This window comes from Thunnus thynnus, chromosome 14 (assembly GCF_963924715.1).
Source record: "Thunnus thynnus chromosome 14, fThuThy2.1, whole genome shotgun sequence".
Lineage (NCBI taxonomy): Eukaryota > Metazoa > Chordata > Actinopteri > Scombriformes > Scombridae > Thunnus > Thunnus thynnus.
Window position 1 is genome coordinate 13,459,466 of NC_089530.1, and position 20,035 is coordinate 13,479,500.

Here is a 20,035-nt window from a genome sequence, read left to right on the forward strand (position 1 = left end):
TCTGATGTGAATCTGAAATAATGAACTGGATTTAAAGGAATATTTTTTTAAAATATGTGTGACATTTAAGTGGAGCTAAAAAGGGTTATGACGTGCATCATTACTGACACGAACTCCCACATTTATGATAATTGTGATCCTATATATATATATGTGTGTGTGTGTGTGTGTATGACACCATCTTATAATGATAGCCTTCAGTTTTCCAAAGCAATTAAATCTCTTGGTTCTGTTCTTTTAGGTGATTGTACATAAGCAGCAATCAAACAAATGAAAGGCTGCCAGAATAACTCGTAATGGTTCGTACGTAATGGTTTTATTTCTGGGACTGTAATGAACACAAATGGCACCTTATGCCAATAATATCATCACATACTGTGTGTCAGAGTAGATATATTTAGAACTTAAACGAAGCACAGGACAAGTCAATGAGTTTGCCACATGTAAACCAACTGACATGTCTTGAAACTTAAATATTATGATTCTGTACTGCACTAGCTGGGACGACTCGCTGGAATCAGAGTTTTACAATTTTTTTTTTTTGCCATAAAAATACTTGCTATTACAATAATTCAAAGGCAAATAAATGTCATAATTCACAGCTGTTATGCTATAAATTCAATATTTGTACTTTAATTTATCACATTTGGTGTCTTATTGCTTTATTTAATGAAGTCTGCCTCCCTGTGGAACAGAACTGGACCACATTTCTTAGAATAATTGTAGTGAGTGTTTCGGAAAGAACATATCTACTCAACTGCGATCACCTCAGCTAATTTAGACAATAAACCCTCTCATTTGAAGAGATGATAATTAGGCAGGAAAGCTCTGAGGGTTGTGTTGTATTATCTCATATTTTGAATCAATTGTGGCCACTGAGAATACAAACTGATAATGAACACTCATTAGTATTATTAGTATTATTATTAGTAACACAGGTTACACTCATTGATTTGCAATACTGCAAAGGGGCACATCTGCAATTTCTTTTGAGAGGAACTGCTGCTTTTTTTAACATAGTGGTGGATTCATTAGTTTTCACAGGTAATTTTTTACATTCTGCCCATTGGCGTCTCAATATAGAAACTGTCTGACCACAGGGAGTATTACTAATCTGTGATGTGTAAATTCTCAAAACTGCAAACAGCTGTTCATTCAATATTTTGGATTACTGTCAAGCCAATTTTTTGCTCTCCCTACAAATATTTAACAGGATCCTACCTGACAACATGTGAGAGTTTGTGTGCAGAGTAAGAAATGGTGTGAGAAAGCAGAAATTTGACCTTGTGCCATAACTCTGCTCCACATAAGTGCATCAAAGGAGAAGAAGGGTAACTGTGTAGTTTTACTAAAAAGATTTTTTTTCACAGATTCTGCAAAGTGCTGTATCAATAGACTAAATGTATGTTATCACCTGGCTTGACTGACAGTAGTGTCAGCTGAACATCAGGCTGCTCTGTTTATGGCAACTTAGCTCTTACAAAGTTGAGACGTAATAATAGTCTGTAAAATAATGGGATATTTCTGTAGCGTTGTGATTCTGAAAGGATTTACAGTAGCTTAATCAACATACTTCGCTGTGGGGCAAAATTCGAACCAATAAAAAATAGCCAGAAGTTCTCACATCTAGTGGCTATGAATGCACTTTTATACAGGGAGAGATCTGGGAATTGCTATATAAGGTTTAAAGATTAATAGTGTGCTGGAATAGTTAGGTATTTTAACAAATACAGGGGTTTTTTTAACACTTTATTGACAACAGTTAAACAAGACAATTGATATCATGTCTGAATGCTAAAGCTAGATGCAGTAGCTGATTAGCTTAGCTTAGAATCAGTGGGAAACAGCTAGCCTGCCTATAATAAGATATTAATTTTCTTCTTCCACCACTGCTAATTAAAGCAACAAAGTGTGTAACCAAAACCAACACTGGCTTTTGAAATATACGGCACTGCTTTGTTATTTTAAAAAAAAAACTAAACCTGTCAGCACAACACTATGAGCAAAAGACGGAGAGATGCAGAATCTAAGTTATAGTCAAATAAGCAACTAACAAAGTGGAAATGGAGTTCAGATGAATACATGGCAGAGAGAAAATGAGCACAAAGCCATGCATAGCGAAGATGTATTCAAATACATTAGACACAACCCAATATTGTGCATGTATGAATAGATAATACCCTCTATGTATGCTAAAACACAGGGTTAGAGTTTTGCAGCTGTGTAGTCATATGTTGTCAGTTAATAACATGAAGGCTGCCACTCCTTAAGGTAATAACAGTAGGGGAAGCTAGGAGACGAATGGTGCAACCACCCCCCAGTGAGAGGACCTTTGAAGTCTCAAGCAGGCAGCCAGCAAGCTGACTTCAAGCAGCAGAGGCAGTCAGCTATCCAGAGGCACCCAGAGCTGTGGTGCTGCTGTGATATTTAACATCTAATTGCGCATTAACCCCCTCAGCTATTGTCACAGCTGGGGGGGCCACGTCAGCCCCCGGGACGGTTGCTTTCAATAGCGGTTGAACCTTTGTAGTTTGTCTCGATTAAAGTACAGTACTGTGCAAAAGTTTTAGGAACTTTGGATATTTAGATTCTTATCCATAATGCAATACAATCAGAGATGAGACTGATCGGTCCCAAATTTATTCTGCAGCATGACAACGACCCCAAACATACAGCCAGAGTCATAAAGAACTATCTTCAGCAACATGAAGCACAAGGAGTCCTGCAACAGATGGTTTGGCCCCCACAGAGTCCTCATCATTGAATCAGTCTGGGATTACATGAAGAGGCAGAAGCAGCTGGGACACCTAAATCCACAAAGAACTGTGGCAACTTCTCCCAGATGCAGGAACAACCGACCTGCCGAGTACCTTGATAAAACTGTGTGCAGGTGTAACGAGGAGGACTGGTGCTGTTTTAAAGGCATTGATTTAGGTTTCTTCAGTTTACTGAACATGAAGTTCATTGATAAATAAAAACTATTCGTGGTAATATTGTTGAAAGCATCCTCACTTTACTTTTAGTGCCTAAAACCTTTGCACTGTATTGTAATTCCTACACAAAGTTGTGTCCAAAGTCATGAAACATTAAAAAAGCTTCTGTCTGTCACAAGAATAAATATAGCCTGCTGTGGACAAAATGTTTAAAACATTCAAAATGAGGATCCATTTCTGCTGATATTTGCCTCTAAATAGTTTATTCTATTTTTTCCTCCTTTGTTTCAACCAAGTGTAAATGATTTTAATTCATATTGCCCACCTCTGAAGATGAGCTGATAAATCTGACTGACAGCAGAATAACTTGTATTTAGTATCTGATATCACCAGCTGAAAATTACATATATGAAATCTTCAAAGCCAAGAACATCCCTGAGGTTGTTCAGGAATATGTTTGATATTGATATATACATATTGAAACATGATGTACTGACGTGTGCTGTGGGAGCCAGATTCCTGGAATACAGAAGATAAATGGATGATGTCAAATCATATCAATCAATGATGCTCATTCCCACTACAGCGTAAAACCCCATGTGGAAACCATACAGGAGGAATTATAGAACAAGATGTATTAACAGTTCCAAGCATTTAACACATTTTTTTTTAATGTTTACTGATTTATATTCACATATCAAGAAATTATTCTTGCTTTAATGATAAGGTAAATGACAGTATTTAGCATATTTCCCCCTGAAGATGAGTCACACTGATGGCTGTTCTGCTGTCTGAGGAAGAAGTCGTGGATGTAATTGCTAAAATGCTGCAGGTAAGAAAGAGACTGATTCTTCCCACGAAGCAGGGCACAAAATTAGAACTGGTCACCAGCCAAATGCTGGTAAAATATGCAAGTGGTTGGTAGATTTTGCTTCACTCACCAGCCAAAAAAACAATGGTAATCTATTGATTGGTCAGTAAAATTTGTGCATTCACTAGCCATTTGGCTGGTGGACAAAAAAGTTAATTTTGCACACTGCCCAGAAGCTAAGGTGTGTCCTCAGGTGTGTGTCATAAAGCCACTGACGTTATTAATCACTTGAAACTAAAGTCATTTGAAAAGGCCTAAAAGTTTTTTGGCTCATGGACCTCTTTTAGTTACACTTTACATTCAAAAGAAGTTACAATTCAAAGAAACCTCACACATTGTCACCTACTGTCTATGACCTTACACACTAACACGTGTATTTCTACTGTAGGAAGTGTTCAGATACATATGATTCAAAGTCACACTTAAATAAATTCTTTGCTGCAAGAATATTATAAATCAAGGCTCATGAGTTTGATAAAAATGATAAATGTCATTTTCATTCATTCTGTCACATCAAATATAATTAGAAAATGGTCATATTCATATGCTGTTGTCATTGTTAACAGACTGACTGCATTCCAACTGGTAATTTTTAACATTTTGAGTCTGCAGGCTGAAAAACAGCTTTCAGCTTTTGGGATAAACTGAAGAAAGTTTTGATTAGTGAGGAGTCAGACTGGCAGATAGGATCATTTTCAGTGAGTTAATATTCCCCAAAATGCAAAATATGAGAAACTTTGTCTATACCCAGTGCAAAAAGAGAGTGATACAAAATAACATAATATACATGCAGAGAGCACAATAACAATACAAAGAAAAGTCAATTAGTTAAATGAACAACATACACTTTGATAAAAACCTTGTAATAAAAGAAGTAATCGTGTTACAAATAGGCGATAATATCACTTTTTAATCTTCTGGGTTCTATACCTGATTTGGTTTTCCTGTCAGAGCTCCAGATCTCTCCTCCTCAGTAATAATACATTTAATTGGTAATTTCTGCACCACAGGCACAAACGTGAAGATAGGAGACTTGGCACTTCTATTGAAACCTGTGAATCAAAGAGAGGAACAAATTGTCCACATGTTACAGGCTCTTGGTTGTAGTTTCCCTGTCAAGCACAAAGGCTTGGTAAAAACAAATGTGTTTAGAGATGAGTCACCCTCAACATGTCTTCTTCTCAAAGCTGAATACACTAAATTTCAGAATATCATATGTCTTTCTGCTTCACAGGGATGTGTAACCATACCCAGCCACTAATGATCTATCATCACATGCACACACAGATTAGGCAATTTAGCACCCTGCAGCTCAAAGCCTTGGCACACCCAGACTCAGTGAGGAGTAATGAGTTGCGATACACCATGAGAAGGATGGTGGCAGAGATACAACCTGCCAAGGAGCAGAGCTCCTGGATATTAAGTTGGCTTCCCTCTCGGTGCCCCACTTCTCCCTCTCAGCTGAGAGAGTGTATAGCAGCCTTTCTCCAGGCAGCATGTCTGGATATCCAGTGACAACTGTCTGTGGACCTTAGCTTTTTCCACTCAGTTGCAACCATGCTCCCCCTCTGACCCCCAGCTCCAGGCCCAACCCACACCTCCGCTGGTTTCTGCTGCATGGCTCTGGTGGCAGACTTGCCCTCTGGGCTCAAAACCTTGACTCTCTCTACAACAGTGGAACGGTCTACACTCTAGACCTGCTGAGCTTCATCTGAAGCAACAATCCCCAGTTCAGCACTGACCCCACAGGGGCTGAGCAGCAGTTTGTGGCAGCTCTGTAGGAGTTGAGGGAGAAGGTGGGACTGGAGGAGATGATGCTGCAGGGCCAGAACCTCAAAGGATACCTGTCTGCTGACACACACTCAAATACCCACACAGGGTAAAACATCTGCTGCTAGTTCCCAGCTCGTCCAGAAAACCCCAACCACAGCTCCATCCCTGTGTGGATTGGAGCCATGGGAGCCGTCATGAGCCCCTTCAACCCGCTGGCTGGACTCAGACTTGCTGGGCTTCTAGGTCCAATGCTAGTCCAGACAATAAAGTCAGACTTCAAACGGAAATACTCGTCTGTGTTTAACAATAACACTGTATCTGACTACATCTACCACCTGAATGCCCAGACTCCAAGTGGAGAAACACCTTCTAAGAACATGACCATTTCCTACAGTTGAGCCAAGTGGCCCTTGCTGGAGAGGATAGGCCAGGTCCAAGCCAACATTCCCATTTATTTAATTTATGGATCCCACTCCAGTACTGACAGTGACTCTGGATACACCTGTAAGAAAACCAGGTCAGATGTGGAAATCACAGTGATCAGAGGCCAGGCCATTACGTTTTTGCCAACCAACCAGATGACTTCAACCAGACAGTCCTTCATATCCTCGCCAGGACAGAGAGGAAAAGCCAAGACAAGGGCATGAAGCAGTGAGAGCTCCCTCATTTAGCTGACACACAGGAGGGCACAGGGATTAAGTGACCCAAACCCCATTACACAACAAGGACAGTTTAACTCTAAGCCTCTTTAGAAGCACTTAATCTGATACTGAATGCAGGTTCCAGATACCTTTTCTGGCCTACAGGCAGTACTGTCGATTGTGACTGGTCCAGCTGATGTGTCATCACATCACAACAAAGGACGACTATACACAAGAATACAGCAGTGACCACTGTTTTACTTCTGTGTCTATATTTTTTTAAATGAAGAACAATGGAGACCAATGACTTGTAGGACCAACAACATTATCCAGGCCCTCATAGGTATTTGAGGAGAGGAGGCCATTCAGAGGGAGCTGGACTCCGTAGTAATAAGCGAGAAGGTGTTTGACAAAACTTCTCAACGTCTGGCAGAACATTGTTTGCCACAACTTCTATAGTAGGTGCATACATTTGCAATAGATAAAGAGGCTGTTGGTATTACAGTATGTTATCAATGCAACAGCTCTTTTGCCAACGAAACACAGCAGTATAAAGTAGGACATGTTAATGTTAGCTAAGCACTGAAAGGCTGTTATAGATGACTAGATAGATAAGATGATTAGTAATTTAAAACATACATGATAGACTGATCACAAAGACAGACTCCATATAAGATTTTTTAAATTGTCAAGGATTAAAATACACAAAAAAGCCCTAGGGCTTATTTCCATTGTGGTCCTCTATTGCAGTACAAGATGGCAGATTGAAAGAAAGTGTCAAGCAAAAATGACATTAGCCTTAAAAAAAAAAGCAAACAGAGTAAAACATCAAGTATTTGTACATCTACAAATTATTTAACAATCATTTCTTGAGATCTGATTTAAAACACCTCTCAACTGGGATTAGCTTGAGCGAGATACGCACTTTGTTCCATTGACATGAGGCTGTATATAAAAATGTATTTTGTTCCAAAAATACTGGCAATATTCTAATTCTGAATATTCAATATGTGTGTTTTGCTAAAAGAAAAAGTTTAACATTTTAGGAAATATGGTTTGCTTTGGTTGGAGAGTTTGATGAGTATATCTATAGCACTCTCATGTCCATACAACAAATATGAAGCTTTAGCCAGTAGCCGGTTAGCTTAGCTTAGCATAGAAACAGGGAATTCAGGCTCCGTCGGAGGGTTAAAACAATCAGCCTACCACCACCTTTAAAGCTCACTATTTTGTTTTAGCGTCTGTCTGTTAGCAGGTATAAATGTAGATTGTGCACTGGTTCTTTGCTATCCCACTGTTCACGTCTGGTTACTGATATTAATGTAGAATTACAACTTCTGTGCTGCAGCTACTCAGAAAAAGCCTTGGTAGCTTTGTTTGCTTCATGGCTGGCCTTTGCCCATTTCCAAGGGATCACAACACTTTACAGGGAAACTTGTGAGACCACTGGCATGTAAACAAAATACAATATACATTGCTGGGAGATTTGCATTTTTATTGCATCTGGTTAAGCTACAGCAACTCCTAACAGCTCGATGAATGTGAGGGAAAACAAAATACAGGCTATGCAATTACAATACACAATTTGTAATCTAAACTGTTCCCATGAAACATATTATCCAAGTTATTCAAAATTAGTAGGCCACTGTTGTTGCCAGACATTGTGTCCTCTGTAAAACTGAAAGGTTAGGGGCTTATGTAAGATTTCTCCTTTCTTTAGTGTTAACATAAAACAGCCCCTGGGACAAGCAGGCTCATACTGTGAATCCTCTGTGCTGTGCTGCAGAGGTGACCTGGTACAGTACATCCAGCTCTCCCTGAGCCATTATTGCTCAATGGGTACAGCAAAGCGTTCACACTATCAGTGTTAATGGGTTGATTCTCACCGAGGCCATCCATGCTGAAAATGTATGAAGAGGTGTGAATTGTGGTAGGTAAAAGCTTCCATGTCTATAAAAACGACAGCCACATTTCTCAGTGATTATTATCTTGAAGGAATTAGAGCTGACAAAGTTCACATTTGAGGGGAACAGCAATATGTTTCCAACAATCTTTACGTTAAATTGGAAAAATATAGCTTCTCTCCAGTGAAACGTGTTAAGCCTCTCTATGTTGTCCATAAATGTGAGCAAGACAAGGGCTTCAATTTGTTAAGGTAGCGACACAGTTTCAATCGCAATGTGGGTTCAATGGCATTTCATGGTCTGGATGTGTGAAAACATTTTCTGTTTATTCCCACGGCAGCAATCAAAGCACACACCCATCAAAAGCACTTCTGCTGACTACTAATCATGCTTCTTCTCGCCACAGTGTTGTTGGGTCTGCAAATTGCAAACTGGAGGGTAAGAGCACTGAAATTTCTTTCACTAATCAGAGAGGGTTATTGTAGCAGATACTTAAGACTCTATTAAAAATGGATCGCACATCCCCCGCTCATTGATGTAGACACAGTCAGAGAATTAGCATATTAGATTCTGCTTCACCTTTCATCTCACAATTTCAGCACAGACACAACTTCAGCCAGCTGGCCTGGTTCTAGTTATAGTGTGTGGCAGGTTAAATATGGGAGGAAGATAAAAGGAAGCTTCAAATCAAAATGATTAACGAGATGTTTACATTATCAAGAATTCTCAGAAGTTCACCTCAAAATATTTGAGTGACATATTGTGTCTCAAAGAAGTTTCAAACCTTTTTTTTTGTTTGTGTTTTTACTTTGTGAATCATTCAAAATAATCACATGCTGGCCTTCAAGAATAAATTGACTGCACTTGAAGATGACTTCAGTCTCAACCATGTGCCAAGTTATTCTCAACTCAAGTAGGAGTAGAAGTTCATCTGAGGAAAGGATATTTCTACATGATTTCCTTTGTAGTGGTCCACGCTGGCACACACAAAGTAGCAGCAACCTGCTGGATGTAATTAAAATTCTTTTTTTGTCATAAATAAGCTTTCAGAGAAACTGCTGCCAGAACATCCAGTTCTGCCAAAAGCTTTTGAATCTGATTGTATGTCTGTTGTAGTTTTTCTTTGAAATGGCCATTGTATTATTTTATAAACCATAAGAGTGGGCCACCCACAAGTACTGTATTATACTTTTAAATACTGGAGAAAAATTATGTCTGTTGGAAGCTTAGAAGCCTGCATTCAACAGGTGGAACAGCACTGCTGCTATACTTTCCTTCCTTACTCATTTTGTCACAGCCTGGGACTCCTCGGATATAAAAGTGAAACCACTTCTAAATGCTTATTAACTGATGCTGAAATTTTGTTTTTTAAATATGCCAATGTTTGTGGTTTGCTGTTGAGATATAGTGAAACTACCAGCTAGGGAACTGGTAGAAAATGATTCATGAATATGTAACAAAAAAGTAACATGATATTGAAGTCTTATCTGCAGGAGAACTGAAGGAAAAAACACACTTATTGTAACAAGGTGCTGGCTTGCAGGTAGACATCAAAGACAGGAGTGGAAAGTTGCACACTCCTAATTCTGATGCAACCTTTTTTATTATAAATTCTTTAGATGAGGGTTTCCGTACGTCTTGCTGCTTTGAGGATAAAAGCCAGGATTCATCTGACTGACTTATATACAACAGCGTACACGAAAGGTGTTTCACATCAGTTCAGAGGGCAATCAGCATGAACATGTAGAGTCCACAGGCAGGGAGATCATTCAAAAACCATCAAAGGCCTCCAACATCAACACATCCACATGTTTGGGAACCAGCAAATATAAACTAGAGACATACAACAGAGAAAAAACATCTAGATTCTCACATTCAAATTAAGGTCTTGTCTGCCATCACATTTGTAGTAAGTGGTCTGTCCAGTTAGTCATAAAATAACTGCAGCTGTAGATGTTTTTATTGCTTTGAGGTCATCATGTCATTGCAGAAAATATGCAAGTTATTCATAGCATACATGTGGCTTCATCTGGATTTTTAGAACTTTTTCTACGGCCTTCCTCATTCCTATATATACCAGAGAAGTGTAAGACAGAGAAATAGAAATAGATCATGCATCCAGATTTTAACCCTTAAAGGATATTGTTTACAATTTTTCAAATCTGCCTCAAAACGATAGTCAGGCGCTGCATATGAACATTGAAATAGGTTTTTCTCATTATAATCATTCCTCCTGTTCATACTGGCCATTAAAAGATCCTCTCCAAATGTGCTTACAATGATGGGAGACAAAATCCACAATCCCTCATTTTGAGCAAAAATGTATTTAAAAGTTAAAACACAAAAATTAGGTAGATATCTTCCACAGTTATAGTCTTTTTAGTGAAAAATTCCCTCTATGTGTCCCAACGGACAGTGTCTTCCTGTTCAGCTGCAGTGGAAGGATCGTAACAAAAAGAGGGAATCTGGCACTAAAAAGGTTGACAACCACTGCTTTAATGTGTTATCCTCAGGAAATACTCTGTATTTTAATGTATTTCTTTATTCTTTCCCCAACTAAGATAAACTAAGCTGAAGAACCTCTAAAGAACCTTTAAGGAACTATACAGGGGCTTAACAGGTTCTTTGATGTTGTGACTTGATTTGACTAATTTGGATGGCTTAAGCCCCATATAAGCATGAAATAAACTTTTAAATGCTATTTATACATTTTGTGAAGAAGGAAGGCTGTGGATTTTAGATCCCATCACTTACATTGTAAGCGCATTACGAAACCTGTTTCGATGTTCATTTGGGTACCTGAGTGCAGTTTTAAAACAGACTTGAAAAACTGTGAACCTATCCTTTGAGCCGTGTCATCTATGTACTCTGTGACATGACACCTACTTGTCGAGCTGCCAAGAGGTTCAGTTATACTTTTGAGGACCCAAATATTCATCTGAGAGATACCAATGTATCTATAATCAGCTGCAGATAAAGACTGAGAAACAAATGCAGTGGCAAAAATATCTTATAAACTTGTTTTCGTGTCTCATGTAACCCCCTTGTTTGCATGTCCTCTGTAGTCATAGCAGAGTAAGTTTACACCGCAAAAGGTTAAAGTGAGTATTTCCTACTTGCCCGATGGAGCCCTCTTGAATGTTTAATTGCGCTGAGTGTTGCCGAGGTCACGCCGTCCCCATAGCTCACATTTCCACCACCACTGGTTCACTGTGCCACATGTCACCTCACTGTGTGCATGCTCTTACTCACGCAGTTATTTCTTGTGGCATGTCGGACCCGTCCCAAAGACTGAATACAAGCAGTACTAAATCATTTCCTGAAGCAGACCACCCTCTACGTTGATCTTTAAAGAGACACTCATAAACAGTGACCAACCGGAAAGTGAAAAATATGCTTTAAGGAAACAAAGGCAGAAGAGGGTAAACAGCAAATGATATTTTTTGTTATATAGAAAATATTATGCAATTTGCAGTGATCTTGCTCAGTTCCTTGTGTTCATTAATGCTTCTTTTGTAGCAGCAGTTGTAAAAAACTTAAGTTTTAACTTTAGATAGCAAGTTCTACATCAATTCACATATTTATTTATAAGAAGTTGTATATTAAGCGCATGAGCTCTTCTTGAGAACACAATGATTGCTATGAATCCTCAGATCCCTGGATATTGAAATCTGTATCTCAGCGGTTCAAGTTGTGCCACAGTAAAAGCATAAACAGTTGGGCGTGCCACTAAGTAAAGAGTTTAATTACAGACAAACAGAGCCCCTCCCTCCAGAGTAGATAGGATGTGCAAATATAGCCCACTGCCAGCTGCTCTGATAGGAACACAGCTACTGAGCACATTGAGTTATCTCTCCAGACTACAAACAAATGTTATGAGACTCATATACAAAGTTTAAAACAAAAAAATATGCACATATTTCAATCAATGAATGTAACTTTTAGTAGAAACATCTTCAGGGGAAATTCCAATGAAATTAAATTAGACTTATGATTGTTTTACAAGTTACAGCATGGCTTATCACCTCAGAATTATTTATTTATATATTATGAATATATAAATAATGCATCATAATAGGATCTATATTCCCTTACAGTGCAGCGATAAGAAGTTACAAAATGCCAGAAAAGTTAAGGTACATGCACTTTTTATAAAATATTTACATAATTCTCATATCTCATAGTTTTTCTGTACATTTAAATTCAATCCATAGCAGTTTAGTAACTGTTATTCATGCTGGTGCGACAAGAAGTATCAAGTAGCTGTGTCTGAGTATATACGGTGCTTATGTGTGTAAGCCTGGAAGGTGGCTGCAGGTGAAAGAGGGCACAATAGTGTTGATGGATTTAGCTGGTTTCATTTTTCCTGTAGGATTTAGCTTTGATGTAAAATCTTTTTTTCACGCCAGAATTTCAAGTCAGAACCAAAAAGTAAAGGTAGGTTAGTGATACTACTCCAGCCCTACAGCAAATACCCAGTAAGAGCTTTTCCATCTGGTACACGTTTTCAAAATTTAAAAAATCACTTCTATTTCCAAACCCTCTTACCTTCCCCAGACTCTTATTCAAACTCTCCATTTCTGCTTCAAATCCCTCTCCATCTAGAAGTGTTGCTCGTTTTACAAGCTTCAGGAAACTTCTCTCCAGACTTAGTGTGTTGATCAAAGCAGATCCGGAAAGCAAGGTGCCCGCTTTTCAGCTTGTCTCATTCAAGTTCAATGTGTATTACTGTTGATGTGTGTATCGCCATGCAGACTTCCTTTTATAGACACATAATAGCCACAAATAGCTTGCAGACAGCAGTCAGCCTGCTGGGCACCAGTAACAATGTTCACGCTGAGAGCCACAAGCAACACGGCTCTGTGTATGTCCCCGCAAAGAATTCTATCATTTATTGTTCAATTTCAAACACAATTTTTTCTGCAGAAACCCAAACAAACACTCACTGCTTTTATCTCAGATGGCTCTGTGTTGTGTATTCCTCCCAAGCATGGGCCTTTCATGTTACAATGTGACAGACATCATGCAGAAAACATGACAAATGTCTTCACTGACTGAGAGCTGGGGATGATTGTATTTATTGGACAGTGGAAAAAGAAAGAAAGTGCTGCCATGGATAATAAACAATTTTGAGTCAAACATTTGTGTCTTATTTTTCTCTGCTGGGTACTCTGACAGAAATTTCATTATGGTCATCATATGAAACATTCATGAAAGCATTTTTTAAACACAGGTCTGTTGTGAAGGGCTGGTGTGAATGAAAAACTTAATAAAGGCATCTCTCTCTGGTCTTGACATGTCTGACAGCTGAACAGACGACCTGCAGCTGCAGAGCTGAGTGCTCAGTGTGAGGGGCAGCATTAGAAAATTCAGTTTTAAAAAGATTTTGAATTGTATCCAAAGCAGAGGATAAATAAATAACACTATTTTTAAACATGTATTAATAATATAAGATTTTCATGTAGCCTGCCAGCCTGCAGACTGATGTGACAAAGGCATCTAAGCGTGTTCCTAATAATGAGTTATCAGGCAGTTTGAAACAAATTCATGTATTTGCTTGTTTGCTACTACATACACTTCACTGTTCCCTTATCAGTGAGTGAAAGCAGACCTCTGAAGTGGATGCTAATCCTTTAAGTACACTACATTCTTCATTCCTGTCACAGCTGTTCTTGTCTGTTTCCACCCTGCTGTCTCCCTCCCCCTGTCTGTCTGTCTATCTGTCTGTCTGTGGTAGCAGCACACAGAGAAAATCACAATAAGACAAACTAAACACCAACACCATCACATGCTCCTCTTTTACCTCTAATGTTGTAAGAATATTGTTATTTTGTATTCGTGGAGAGCATCTCAAGATAAAGGTGCCTGAAATATAAATATTTAAATAGTATCAAATTTTAACCCACCTAAGGCGCCTTGGCCATTTAATGATTGTCATATAATCCTGCTTCCCCTTGATTAATATTCACTATGTGTGGAAAAGGAAAATGTGTGGATTGCTGGCATGTAACATGGGACACAAGATTAACTTTTAGCCTCAAGGAAACCTAAATGTATTCTGGTATCATCCCATTAGAGAACACTGGCAGAGTGCATCACTAATTATGACTACTATCTACGGTTAAATAAATATAGCCTTGATTATTATTTATTTGGTTTGAACTGCTAGAGTCCAAATATGCAGTATTTATCATTATGTAATGTTCAGAAGGAATCCTCCCACAGAGAAATAAACTCATTACATACAAGTTTGGGAAAAGTGATTTTAAACTGCTACAAATAGCTGCACATCCTCGGACAAAATGTTTCCAGAGACACAGATAAACAGTCATGAACATGTGACTCTTCTACAACATCAAACAGAACTATTGATTTGAACCAAGATATCAGTTAACTTAATGTCAATATCTTAATATCTCATTTAATGTTATATCAACATTTTTTTTAAATCAGTTCTAAGAGTGTCGGTGCCAACCTGCAAAGCTGTTTTCTTGTAGCTTTTCTCCAGTCTTTGCAAACTATGATATTCCAGAAGATGAAGAGATGGTTTTCAATTTTATGAAAGAGAGAAGTAATGGGGATGAAAATGTGTCAGCTGATTTCAGTAAAGAACCTTGTAATTTTTTCCAAGCAGCATTGTAGCAAGGGTTAATTAATGGTAAATGCCATAATATAGAATAACAGTAGTTAGAAAAATCATAAAGTCAGCAGGCTGACTCAGTAACATCAGTTAGCTTACGAAGCAATTCCCATCTAAGGTTTCCAAACATAAGCTATCATTAGCTAGCATAAGCTACTGGTGGTGTAAACGTTAGCATAACCAGATGAAGAAAAGCTGTAGCGCTAAAACCTGTGAGTGTACTGAATTGACCATTTGCTAAACCATTACTACGCCTGTCAAATTTATTTACGTATGGCAGTTTATAATGATAACCGTGAGCACTATAGCTATCAACAATGTTGACTCTTTTTAAAATGAGAATCCTGATGGACTCAATTGGCTACATACTGAGCAAGAGAAATCAGGCAAAACATCAGCATCCTCACCAGTTGATGATCAATGTAGAAGATGTGGAAATAAAGGAGCCGCATTTTGTTCTTGTGTTGCAGTGTCGAGAAATATAATAAGGAAAAATATAAGATCAGATTGTTATTGTTGTGGCTGCTTACAATATATTACGTTTTCCAACTTTTAGGAAGAGGACTAACTGATGTGTTTGACAAACAGAAAGCTGTTTTGTTAAGTTGGCAGCTGAGTTGTTGTGGTGTAACGTTAAACCTTGCCAAATCCAATATAGAGCCGGTCAGACCTGCTAACGTTACCTAAACACAGAAATATTACACAGTGGGTGTGCTAGTAATTAAATGGATTTTTCAGCATTGTATTCTGCAAAACCACAAAGTGATGTAAGTAGTTAATGTTCTCCTTTGCCTTGAAAGTATCAACTACTATTGTAGGTAGTAAGCTAATTAGCCAGAAATGCTTTCAATTGCGGCTTACAGAGCAGATAAACTGTTTATTTCATTTCTTACACTTTTGCTCTTGTGGTCTGGTCGGAAAGGCAAAAAAAAGTTTGTATTGCATGTACTGCTAAGCTATGATTGGACAATCATTGTTTAGAGGAGTTCAGTGAAAAGGTCAATCAGATAAAAGTCATAGTCAGGAAACTGGTTCAGTAATGTTGGCAATATCTATCTAAAGCTTGCTAAGATTAGCTAACTGTAGCCACCATAAGCTAATGGTCATACCAGACCAAGAATGGCTGTAACAATAAAACCCCAGTATATTAAGCTAGGGTGCATTCATTTGCTTACAGTTCCACTTTTTCATCTTCATTATCAACTCAAAGAGTGCGCTCGGTAGAGTGCAGATCTCCACCACGTGTGTCTGGGGGAATGTACACACAAGAAAATATGGTGGTTTTTCAGCGGTTCTTTGGGGTGGTTGAGGTGTTATACGGCACCGCTGCTGTACAAAGAACCTGTTAAGCCCCTGTATAGTTCTTTGGAGGTTCTTTAGAGGTTCTTCAGCTTAGTTTAGTTTAGTTGGGGAAAGAATAAAGAAAAACATTAAAATACAGAGTATTTCCTGAGGATAACACATTAAAGAAGTGGCTGTCAACCTTTTTGCCCCCAAGGCCCCCTTATGTCTAAGGAAATATTCCAGGGCCATCAAAGGAGACGCTCTTTATACTCTGTTTATTTACCAGTAACCTAACCCAATATAAAATCTGTGGTGGTGGGATGCAACAAGACAGCTTGGATGCTGAGAGCTGTCAGTTGCAGTTTAAATTCTGTGAGAGGAGGGATACAATTGGAGGATGAGATAAAGGTAAGACTGTAGTCCATGAATAAATGTAAGCTGATAGGAGGCTGGACAGTAGGAGGTGTTTAGGAAGTCAGTTGAATACTCAAGCTCTTCTCCCCAAAATTATGTCACAAACTTCAATACAAAGGCTATCATTGTATTCATGTATTAACTGTTATGAGTTATTTATGTAGTCAAATGGTTAGGTTACTTATGTCTTGATGTTTTGTGATTAAAGCATTCTGTAAGTAAAGTTTTCAATAATTTACTATCATCTCAAGGCCGTCCTGGTTGGTCCCTGAGGTGCCCTTGTGAGCCTTGACCTTCCTTGTTGAGCGCTGCATTCAAATATTAACTACTTATTTCCAATGTGGCCTTCAATGTCACATTCAGGACATAGGTACAAATCCATACACCATAAAAATATTATAGAATTCATCATCAAAAGTGTTCTTAATATCCTCAGCAACTACAACATTCTCATCACTGAGCAAAATACAATATTTAAGCTAATAATAGTTTAAATAATATATGAGGCCTGTCCAAATTTCAAATTAAAACACAACAGGCATATATAATACACACAAATTCTATCAGTGTAGGCCTACTGATCAAATCCACACCTAAACCATTTTCAGATCATCATAAGTAGCTTTTTTAAAACATGTATTTTATTGTTTTAAAGAGGCATTATGACATTGTATAATGCAACAAGAATATTACATTCTCAGTAGCCTTTATAACTCCCATCCCACCCTCATAAACCCCTATGCCAAGGGAAACATCACAAAACAAACCAGAGGGAAGAAAATAAATAAATAAATAAATAAGGAAATGTTCATATTATGCATATGCTCGTGGTTATTAATTTAAGCTTTATGCAATCTATTACTAACAAGGAAGTGTTGTTAGCCTATCGAAATAAGTCAGCAAAGGATCCCAGGTTTTGTAAAATTTAAGCTAAAGGCCTCATTCAAAATGTCAAATATTGATGGCCAGAACTCTCTCAGTAAAGCAAGCTGAATCGCACATTCTTCTCGTATATCAGCTGCTTGACTTCTTTGAATGCTGCACGTTTTTTCGCCAGGGCGGCTGTCATATTGGGGTACATCCGCAGTGTAATTTCATCCAGTTTCAGATCATGCGTCCGGGCCCATTGTAATGCCTTTTCCTTCTCTTGAAACTTGTGAAAGCAAACCACAAAGGGCTGTGGCGGCTTTCCTTTGAAAGGTTTTTGGCCAAGTGAGCGATGTGCTCGTTCTTGCTCAGGTTTTGTCAAAGACGTCAGGCATCACTTCCATTAGCAAGTTTGAAACAAACTTCACTGTAGATTGACCTGTCTTGCTGTCCTCTGGAACATTTAGTATCCTAAGATTAACGCTTTTTTAGTTGACTCATGGAAACTCCATCCGAGCTTTCGTCTTCACTGCAGGCATTGCTAGCCATGGTGGCAACTTTGTTAGCAATAGTTCTTGGTGTTGCTGAAGTTCTATATTTGCTCATGTTGTTGCTTGATATCCCTTATGTTCTCAATTTAAAAGCGGTGTTTGCAGCATAAGTTAGCCATTAATGACTAAGAGTGGCATTAGTGGCGTTTTTAAAGGATAAATTGAAAAGTTGGCCAGGGAGCTCTACCTTGTGCGACCTATCTCCTCATGGCCAAACAGGAAGTCCTCCTGTGAGTAGCTTATTAATAGCCTACATATCATATTCAACATTACTCTGGAAAAAAAAAAAAAGGCCAACGCCCAATCTTACTTATTTTAACCATTTCCTCATAAACACCCACCCCGTATTCATTTTATCATGTTTTCAGGAAGATCCAACGCTCTTTTCATTTTTGCCGCTTTTCGCCTAATCCCCGGCCCTTATTTGTTTAATCCATTTTTCGGCAAATTTTCATGTAGGCCCCGGCCCTTACTTGTTGTATCCGTTTTTCGGCTGACACCCAATCTTACTAATTTTACCCGTTTCTCCATGAGAACACGCCCCGTATTCATTTTATCACGCTTTCGGGACGATCTGACACTCTTTTCATTTTCCCCGTTTTTCACCTAACCCCCGGCCCTTACTGGTTCAACCCATTTTTTGGCCATTTTCGGGTAACCCCCGGCCCTCACTCGTTTTACCCATTTTTCAGCCGACACCCAATCTTACTCATTTTTTGCATTTCTCCATAAACACCCACCCCGTATTCATTTTATCATGTTTTCGGGAACATCCGACGCTCTTTTCATTTTCGCCGGTTAAAGGTTTAACCCATTTTTCGGCCATTTTTCGGGTAACCCATTTCTCCATGAACACGCACCCCGTATTCATTTTATAAGGTTTTCAGGAAGATCTGATGCTCTTTTCATTTTCGCCCTTTTTTTACCACTTTTCCGGTAACCCCTGGCCCTTACCCGTTTTATCTATTTTTCGGCCAACACCCAATTTTACTAATTTTACCCATTTCCTCATAAACACCCATCCCGTATTCATTTTATCATGTTTTCGGGAACATCCGATGCTCTTTTCATTTTCGCCCATTTTTGGCCATTTTTCCGGTAACCCCCGGACCTAATTCGTTTTATCCATTTTTCGGCCAACGCCCAATCTTACTTATTTTAACCATTTCCTCATAAACACCCACCCCATATTCATTTTATCATGTTTTCAGGAAGATCCAACGCTCTTTTCATTTTTGCCGCTTTTCGCCTAATCCCCGGCCCTTACTTGTTGTATCCGTTTTTCGGCTGACACCCAGTCTTACTAATTTTACCCGTTTCTCCATGAGAACACGCCCCGTATTCATTTTATCACGCTTTCGGGACGATCTGACACTCTTTTCATTTTCCCCGTTTTTCACCTAACCCCCAGCCCTTACTGGTTCAACCCATTTTTTGGCCATTTTCGGGTAACCCCCGGCCCTCACTCGTTTTACCCATTTTTCGGCCGACACCTAATCTTACTCATTTTAACTATTTCTCCATAAACACTCATCCCGTATTCATTTTATCATGTTTTCGGGAACATCCGATGCTCTTTTCATTTTCGCCCATTTTTGGCCATTTTTCCGGTAACCCCTGGCGCTTATTCGTTTTATCCATTTTTCAGCCGACACCCAATCTTACTAATTTTACCCATTTCCTCATAAACACCCACCCCATATTCATTTGATCACGTTTTCGGGAAGATCCGATACTCTTTTCATTTTCACCGTTTTTCACCTAACCCCCGGCCCTCACTCGTTTAACCCATTTTTCGGCCAACACCCAGTCTTACTAATTTTACCTATTTTTTCATGAATAACCACTCGGTATATATTTTATCAGATTTTCGGGAAGATCCAACGCTCTTTTTATTTTCACCATTTTTTGAGTAACCCCTGGCCCTTACTCGTTTTATCCATTTTTCAGCCGACACCTAATTGTACCAATTTTTCACTTTTCTTCATGATCACCCACCTCATATTCATCTCATCAGTTTTTCGCAAAGATCCAACGCTCTCTTCATTTTTGCCCTTCTTCGGCCGTTTTTCAGGTAACCCCAGGCCATTGCTCGTTTTACCCATTTTTCGGCCGACACTCATTCTTACTAATTTTATCCGTTTCTCCATGAACACC

General features: G+C 38.8%; 1 protein-coding gene and 1 pseudogene across 2 annotated transcripts in view; one reads left to right on the forward strand and one right to left on the reverse strand.

The window, feature by feature from the left end:
* mlip (muscular LMNA-interacting protein) overlaps positions 1–12,864 on the reverse strand; it is a 33,776-nt gene extending 20,912 nt beyond the window's left edge. Inside the window, exons 1-2 of one of the 2 annotated variants that reach the window (XM_067609927.1) lie at positions 12,671–12,864; positions 4,735–4,856 (exon numbers count right to left, since the gene is read on the reverse strand). Coding sequence is in view for 1 of the 2 variants with exons in the window: in XM_067609926.1 (XP_067466027.1) it covers positions 12,671–12,700 (30 nt within the window). In the remaining variant the exon portion in view is untranslated. The remainder of the gene's footprint in view (positions 1–4,734; positions 4,857–12,670) is intronic. The other variant, XM_067609926.1, reaches the window with a different exon arrangement.
* On the forward strand, positions 4,863–10,586 carry LOC137196934 (1-acylglycerol-3-phosphate O-acyltransferase ABHD5 pseudogene; annotated as a pseudogene).
* Positions 12,865–20,035: the final 7,171 nt, after the last annotated feature.